This window comes from Stigmatopora nigra, chromosome 8 (assembly GCF_051989575.1).
Source record: "Stigmatopora nigra isolate UIUO_SnigA chromosome 8, RoL_Snig_1.1, whole genome shotgun sequence".
Classification (NCBI taxonomy): Eukaryota; Metazoa; Chordata; class Actinopteri; order Syngnathiformes; family Syngnathidae; genus Stigmatopora; species Stigmatopora nigra.
The window spans coordinates 9,230,289-9,239,017 of record NC_135515.1 but is presented as its reverse complement, the minus strand read 5'-3'; the positions used below and the strand labels follow the sequence as shown (position 1 = coordinate 9,239,017).

Here is an 8,729-nt window from a genome sequence, read left to right as displayed (position 1 = left end):
GACGGAGAGAGGCAGAACGATGCCTTAGTGACTCATCAATCCATCCGTTTTGCCTTCATTACGAATGGTGAGCTGGATCTGATCTTAACTAACTTTGCAGTATGGGATATTTGGGAGGCAATTAGTGTTCTGGGGAAATATGGGAAGAAGCTGTGCACCTTGGGGTAAAAATTATTCAAGCATAATAGGAACGTGCAAAAACCTCATAGGAATACAGAAGCCCTTGTAAAAAAACTGATCATTATTGGTATGGGAGGTGGTCATGCTAAGCGGTCCCCCAATTTGTGTAAAGGATAAAATGATAAAAAAAATAATCTAAAATTAAAAAAAACACCTGAATCGAAGATAGTTTTTAATTATTATTGTTAAGGGTGTTTTATCTGATGTAATCTAACCTTTAAGTTTATATTTTGTGCCTTGTTTTGGAAGTATTGACTGGTTATTGTCTCCTGCCAATAAAACTAATTGAAAAGGAGACTGTGTTATATGCGATAACGTGTTTTATAAGAATTTGAAGAAATTCTTATAAGAGAAATGACACAATTTTGTTGATTATGTTCCACAGAATGTGTCCGGTAGAACTTTGTTAGGTTTATGTTGTCATTACATGTGTGTGAAATCATAACTGCAGATCAGTTCTGCATCCCATCATATCTGGCAATGCATATAAAAGGTTCTTGCCTCAGCAGAAATTCTCCGAGTTATCATGGAGAGATAATGGTCTACCTGCATTCTAGTCCTTTTTTTGTAGATTATACCTTGCATTATGGTTTTTCTGTTGAATTTCAGGGTCACTGAACAGCAAGAAAATTCACCAGCAAGTACATCTCACATATATTTAAGTGGCATGTGAAGTGTATGTAGTAGAATAGTGTCCACTGTGTATGGCCTTTAGATCTTGATGTACTTGAACTGACTCTAGGCACTTATCAGGTGGACCCTGTCCTATGCTGGAGACAAACATACACACACATCCACCCACGCAAACACTCTCTATAAAAAGGTTTGCGATGAATAATTGTGTCTCGGTTTGACAGCTAACTCCAAGAATCTCTGTTATCTGGACACAAAATATTAAAGATGCCAGCAGACTTCAATGGACGTTGGGAGATTGTGAGCAATGACAATTTTGAGGATGTCATGAAAGCCATCGGTAAGTACAGTGAATGGAAATAGAATTATAGAGAGTCACAATGAGGAAAAAAATGAGAGGAATAATAATTGAAAAATAAAATTAACATTCTTAAATGTATCCGGACAAGTAGAATGGCTGAGCAAAAGATTTGTCATGGTACACATTGAATTGAAGAGCGATAAAAAACTTAATTTTCTAACTATAAGCCGCTACTTCTTGTTCTTTGAACTTTAGTACAGCTTTTAGTCTAGTGGGGTTATCAGGTTGTTTTCAATGGCTAACAAACTATATTTATTTTAATCTAAATGACTGAAAAGTATGTTTTGAACATGACCGAATATTCAATAATCAATTGTAGATACCTGTGGTTTATTGTCCAAAATGTATAACACAGTAGAGGCCTCTTTTGAGAGCTGATGCGTTTTCTTAACACGCCAATAAAATATGGGTCCTCTGTGACTTTTTAACCATCGTTGAAGGTTAAGAAGACATTGCTCTGGCTAATAAACACTTTAATAATTGCATTCCATAAAACAAAGCTCTGTAACTCCTCCTTGGTGCAAAATGGGCCACAGCAGTATTTATAATGGAACATAAATTTTTAGGTGGTATGCACTAGCTTACTGACATTTTATCCGCCTCTGGTTAAGCCTCATCAAAGGCATAAATCTCCGTGAACTCTACTCTCACACTCTGATTCCCACAAATATTAACCACAGCTGCTGGTTGATAAGGTTATGATGACATTAGTGTTGCATCTCATGTTCAGCAGAACTAGTCATTTGTTTTATTTTGGTGGGTTCCTGCCTGCAGGACCCACTGGAAAATGGGTGAATTTTGTAATTCTGCTTGAAATGACCTGAGGTGCCCTCCTGGTCAATAAAACCTTCTGTCTACCCTCTTGCATTTGAGTCCAGCTGTGTTCACCTCCTATTGTAACAATTAGTATATCTAAAACTGTTATTTTCCATCAATAATCATTCATTACTTATAAAAGTGTCCATACAGGCCTATCCTTTGCAAATTTAACAAAAATACCAGAGGAACTTCAGGAAAATGAACCCATACCCTATTGTATAGATAGATTACTACACTGTCATTGAAGTAATAAACTTACATCACCTGAATAAATACTCTGACATTGAATTTTCTTTTTCATTCATGCATGCAGATATTGACTTTGCCACCAGAAAGATTGCATCCCATCTGCACCAGACAAAAATAATTGTTCAAGATGGAGACAAGTTTGAAACTAAGACAAAGAGCAGCTTCAGAGATTATGAAGTCAACTTTACAGTTGGGGTGGAATTTGAGGAGCAGACTAAAGGTCTTGACAACCGAAAAGTCATGGTAAAAGTTTGCTGATTTTAACCGAGAAAGCTTTTGTAAACAAGTACTACTGATTGTTGCTTAGAGTATGCAAAACAATGTTATACTAATGGTTGCTTATATTTTTATATATGCAATGTCTCAGACCCTGGTCACCTGGGATGGGGACAAACTGGTGTGTGTTCAGAAAGGAGAAAAGGCAAATCGTGGTTGGAAACAGTGGCTCGAGGGAGATCTTCTCCATCTGGTAAGAGGAAGAGATTTCAAGTGCTCCAAACCCAGGAAAAATATAAAATATAGAAATGTCCTGAGAACTCAGCATCGGAATACGAAAGACAAAAAACACCCTCAATTCATTGGATGCATTCTTTCTTAACACATGTTACTCTGTGTATGATGAAATAACAATAAAACGCAGATATGTTATCAGAATATAGTGGATAAAGATCTGCTTGGTTTTGCAAGAGAAATATCATTGCAATATATTACATTGATATCTAAAGGTCGGTGTCCTTTCTTTTAGGAGATCCACGTGTTGGACAAAGTCTGCCACCAAGTATTCAAGAAGGCTGAGTAAGATGAGCCAAAACCTCAAGTTGTGCACTGTTGTAAGATGCAGCCTATTTATAATGTACTCTTGTAATAAACTTTTACTTATGTAAAACTTTTCTTTATAAGTCCTTATTTCATCCATTAATAACATTGCATTTTTTTTGTATTTATGTTTGGTGTTTGAGTTGAGTAGAAGAGAAATAAATCACATTTAATAATGCAAGTCTTCACTCTAACCCATTTACAAAATGTCGGTAACAAAAGAGCGACACTTTGAACAAAAGTGCATAAATAATTGACAAATTGTGACATTTTACTATTAGAGATTAGTTTAATTTGTGTTCACAATTATGTTGGGATTTTTTAACACAATTTCATACATTTTTTCGGCATAAAATTGAACATTTACAAAGCAATTTACTCGACAGAAATATCACACAGTTTCCCTCTAAGTGGTGCACTATTTGGCTTGCCCATTAGCTTGCAGTTTTCTTTCTCTGGCGATTTGTAGACTTCCAAGTATTGGTCGATTATGCAGATGTGCTGTCAGAAACAGTCTGTTCATATGCCTGCAAGGCCAACTCGATATAGCCAGACCTTTGGGATTCCTTCTGGGCATAGATCTGATGAGACAGGTGGATATATGTATATAACATTAATTTATGTTCATACATGGTGGTGGGCTACATGGGCATTTTTTTCCTGACTTCTGTAAATCTAGCAACTTCACTTTTTCGGTCATCATGCTTCGTTTTTTCTTGGGCTCATTTGATGCCATAGATGAATAACGCAGGAGACTTGGGAACATTTTGAATGGCGTTCCAAAATCCAAAGAAATCCGGAGAAAACAGGAAAAGGCAAGGCGATGTCGTTCTTGGCTGTTTGTATTATTCAGCGCGTCATTCTTCTACGGTGAAATTTCGCTTCTTCTTCTGCTCTGAGTGCCATTCATCCCAGGCCCGAAGAAGAAGCAGTGCCCCAACTTCCGCCATTTTTTATCCCGTCTTCCATTTGCGAGTTTCAGCGTGATTTTGACATTTTTCCGATTTTTTTATACTGAATATAAAAAAATGCGATGCACTGAAGCCACGAAGATGTGAATCATCACAGTATATTGCAGCTTCCTTCACAATGTCCACTTTTATCTATGTCAGCACACTTCTGACTTAAAAATGATTACGCTGAAATGAACTTTAACCTCCATTGACCTGGTGTCCTCATGTGTGGACATCAAATTTTGGACTACAAGGTGTCCCCTTATGATGTGGACATATTTTTTCTCGCAAACTACATCATTTAAAAAGATAATTATTTGTTTTTAAACTCATCAGGTCCCAATTAATCTAAATACCAAAGAGAAAATAAAAATGCATGATTTGCAAGAGCTTGTGTCCGAGGAGGTTATTACATTAAAAAGCCAAAATGCTTTTACTAAGGTTCCAACAATTTTACTATCCACAGTGTATATAAATATGACCTTGGAAAGGAGTGCTAAATATGCACTTCACTATGATTACTCACTGTGTCAGTGTACTCACCTTGAGAAGGTCAGTGTCTGTGGCCTGTTGTCTTGAAGCCTCCAGGGCCGAATCGCTGTGAGGGTGAACCAGGTGGAAGAGGGTCACAAGACTTACTGCATCCTGTACCCTGAATCACAGAAATGTGCTTGTCTTAGTGTGTATCTGTAACATTGTGTAAAGGCTCACATTTGCCTGTGAACAATAACTACAATAAGCTATAAGGGGTTTCACATTAAATCTGCAACCTCTGTTCATGATGGAAAAAAACAATTTACAAGAGCAGACTTTGGGAGACCTTGAACGAACAAATGCAATCTTTCGGCAATATGAAAATAGTTTAAGCTGATGGAATAATTCAGACAATTATCGTATTAAGCAAGAAAAAAACATACTGGTGGGCATTGTCAAAATTGTATTTTCAGGGAAAGAAGATACGTATAAAGTAAATGCAGAGTACGACATTTCAGGACAAAGTTTTCAAGGACAACAATGAAAAACTTGTTTTGTATTTTTTATCTGGCTACGGAGACAAAGTCTGGAACAGATTGAATATTGACCTTCAGCAATGCCTACACAAGCTATAATTTAAGAAGAAATAAAAATATTGAAGAAGAGTACAAGGAGGAGTATTTTTTTTTAAATGGTGTACATTACAATTATTTTGACGGGTATTAATCAAATTCAGCCTCTTTACATTGCAGTATAATATTACTGTATAAAAATAAAGGTGTTCTATACTAATGTGTGCTATAAGAAGTTCTGTTAATACAAAGGAAATATTTGATATTTTTCAGCATTGTTATTGCCATTTTATCAAGACTTTTGTCATCACAGAATTTCTTGAATCAACACTAATTTGGAGTGTATGTACTTACAAATCTTTCTTCAACATGTCCACAATGAGGCCATCAATCCTGCGGGCACCGACTAAGTACCAAGCCATGCCTCCAAAGTGTCGGCTAGAACGAAGAAGTTCATATTTCCCATGTTTGTCCAGATCCTCATAAGTGGCAATATGAACCTGACAAAAATGTTGGATAAAGCCAAGCAATTAATCTCAACAACCCTAATTAACTTTACTTAATACTAGTTAGTCAGCAGAACAACTCATCTTACCTTGATATACTGGGAGGAGTCAGGTTCAAATTGGACCAGACAAAGGTCCAATGCATCCTCATGACGGTCTTGTGAGAACACCATCTAATGAAAAAATGCATTAAAACATCAAATTAAAGCAAGAGACTAAAAGTGATGTTTAATTATCACAAACATTTTCAGAAAAAAAAGACAAATTTAATGCGGCAAATATGAAAATAAAAGTAATGGACAGAGTTATTTGTAATTGTTTTACTTCTTACCAGAAACAAAAATGCTAAAAGATTGATTTTTTTAAAGACTGTACTATGTATTGCTTTGTTGTCTAAATAGCCAGTAGCAGCCACAGTAAAGACTAGAAACCAAACTGATATTTAATGTAGCCGCCACATACCTTAAGGTTTTCCTCTTTGAAGAGAAGAGGTGGTGTGATTTTCCGACCATCCTTTGGGAAGTACACCTGAATAAGCCGATCTCTTTCCTCCCAGTTTGCTTTTCTCAGAGTGCCGTCAGTCTCCCTAACAACAATGAACCTTTCCTGAGGGAAATAAACAGAATATTCACACTGAGTCAAGACAATGTGAAAAAGAAAATACATTTTACGCAATTTAATAACACTGACAAATCTCTTTCTTTAATAATAGGGAAATACAAATGTCACTGCTGCTTATTTAAGCAGAAACCTGATTTGTTTATCTCTGCCGGATTGCTTGGAACAAAAAACATGACCCACAGTGGCTCTTGAGGACCAGTTTGGAGACTCCTGGTCTACCTAATTAAGACAACTTACCCGGTGTGGAGTGTTGTAGGTAATGTCTGTGAAAACATATTTGGCTGTTTCCATGCCATCCAGAATCTTGTCGACAGAGATTACATCACTGATGGGCTTCCTTTCAGGTAAAATAGGGGGCATCTGCAACAGTTTCTGAGCCTTCTGTTTGGCCAAATTCACCGCCTAGAAGCACATTGAGTAACACATCATTTAATAGTTTGCTTGAGAGAAGGGTCATTGTGACTAAAGGCACCTGCTCTAGTTGTTCGTCAGTCATGAGTTTGTACACTGGCGGCTTCAGTTCTTGTTTAAGTGGTTGGAAAATCTTCTTCAAGTTCAGGCCTGTTATCCTGGTAAGGATGTCCTGCACGACTGGATCTGTGAACTGCGGCTTTGTATTGTTTTGCACTGAAGAGAATAAAATAGGAACTATTATTTCGTCACATACTGACAAGCCAAAGTGATATTTCATTTAAAGAACTTTTAAATCTAATCTGATCAGTGTTTATTTCCAGGCATCATCATCATCATAATTGCAGCAGTACCCTTAGAATTGTTTTGTCTTTTAATTTTCTTGTAAACGCGTACACAGTAAAGATGCTGTAAAAAGATGCATCCCTATTTAACAGCGTATAATTTTCAACAGACACTATGGCAGAAGATGTTGGCGGAAACAAAATAATTAGTAGAAATAATCAAAATGGGAAGGATTTCTACTTGCAACGCAACACAAGGTCAGCTTGATATGGATTTTTTCAATTTATATAGAGATCATAGTGATGCACATACCTGTGTCTTGGACATCGCTGCAAAATGTCCTAACGCTACATTTTACAAGCCCGTTTTTATTTATTTGAACGTTTTGTAGCCAGGAGAATCCTCGAAGTAAGCACCGTGCCCTGCCGAGCGCTGCCATGTTTTTTCTTTCTTCTTCGAACGTTTATCTTCTTCTTCGCTGATGTTTCTTAAACATGAATGAGAAACCATCACTGTCACCTTCTGTTGTGGAGCAGAACAACTGTGTAGACTTTGATTCATGGAAACAAAAGATGTTTAAAAATGAAATGATAAACAAGTAAATAAAAGATCATATGGAAAATAAACAAATTATATTTAAACTTACTTACCAAAACACCGAATGAACCCCAATTCTTTTTACTCTATCCACAGGAGGGCAGTATGATGTTACGGCTGGGCATAACAGCTAAATATTGTAGTACTACATACTATATTTGAATGTTCAATTAGTTATATCTTCCTAGAGTTATCCATCACTTACTGGTGAATACATTTTCACATTATCATTTGCCCTGTGATTGGCCGGCCACCTATTCTTGATGTCCCCTACCTTGTGCCCAAAGCGGCTGGGATAGGCTCCAGCACCTCCTGCGACCCTTGTGAGGATAAACAGAACAGAAAATGAATGAATAAATAACTTCTGCTGTCTGAATGGCAGCAGGTGAATAGGCAGTGAGTGGATGCATGAGTGAGTGAGCACTTATCTGAATTTAAACAAAAATATTTTCATGTTTTTGTAAGCCGTGACAATTATAGAATCTAACATCAAATTTATGCAGCATTGAAAAAAACTAGGGATAGGGTTCATTTTCGAGAATTATGTTACTCCTAAAAATGATAACTACTCTTCATTACTTCATTGACCTTGAGAATTGTACATTAATGTGACAGATGAATGTATGGTTTTTGTGGTTAATGAGGTGAATAGTTTGTGGGAGTAAGACCAGTATAGACACCAGTGCAATAATGTGTTGATTGACCTGCAAGAGGCCCCTACTACACTACCAGATGCAAGCAGCTGTCACACTGTTGATGGAAGAAGACAAGTAATCATGTGACCCCAAAATCAGTTTGTCTGTCTTTGGAACTCGTGTGTTTATTCCTTTTGTTATTATGATTTTTATTTCAACTTGTTTCGCTTGTTGTTGATGTTTTTTTAAACCACATTGACAATGTATATTACTGATTTGTTTAATAAAATATCCATTGACAAATGACATGAAAATATAAATATATGTTTTAACACTGCTATTGACGGGATGGACATTTTTAAATGACTTAATTTTTACATTAAGTTTTACTATTTACTACTAGGGGGGATATTTTGTCTTTTCGTTGCAAGTGATGAAAAAATGTGGCAAGACAAAATAGCTACCCAAAAATAGAATTTGTAATCAGAATTTGTTAATATGTATTTCATTGGCTTTGCAAAATTTCTCAGATAAGATTTTAAATGATCTAAGGTGAGCAAATATTCCATAAAGTTTACAGAGTAAATTGGCAGTTTTATACAGCATGCCACAAAAAG

General features: G+C 36.3%; 2 protein-coding genes across 2 annotated transcripts; one reads left to right on the top strand and one right to left on the bottom strand.

The window, feature by feature from the left end:
- The first annotated feature begins 966 nt into the window (after positions 1-966).
- rbp2a (retinol binding protein 2a, cellular) lies at positions 967-3,128 on the top strand. Its single transcript, XM_077723265.1, has 4 exons — positions 967-1,153; positions 2,307-2,485; positions 2,610-2,711; positions 2,988-3,128. Exons 1-4 carry the CDS (start codon positions 1,081-1,083, stop codon positions 3,039-3,041), a joined length of 408 nt encoding a protein of 135 aa, XP_077579391.1. The 5' UTR covers positions 967-1,080; the 3' UTR covers positions 3,042-3,128.
- A 187-nt stretch (positions 3,129-3,315) lies between these two features.
- Positions 3,316-7,354, bottom strand: mrps22 (mitochondrial ribosomal protein S22). Its single transcript, XM_077723262.1, has 8 exons — positions 7,193-7,354; positions 6,657-6,811; positions 6,422-6,586; positions 6,026-6,169; positions 5,653-5,736; positions 5,412-5,557; positions 4,555-4,663; positions 3,316-3,639 (listed from the first exon to the last, which is right to left on the bottom strand). Exons 1-8 carry the CDS (start codon positions 7,317-7,319, stop codon positions 3,547-3,549), a joined length of 1,023 nt encoding a protein of 340 aa, XP_077579388.1. The 5' UTR covers positions 7,320-7,354; the 3' UTR covers positions 3,316-3,546.
- Between the last annotated feature and the right edge of the window lie 1,375 nt (positions 7,355-8,729).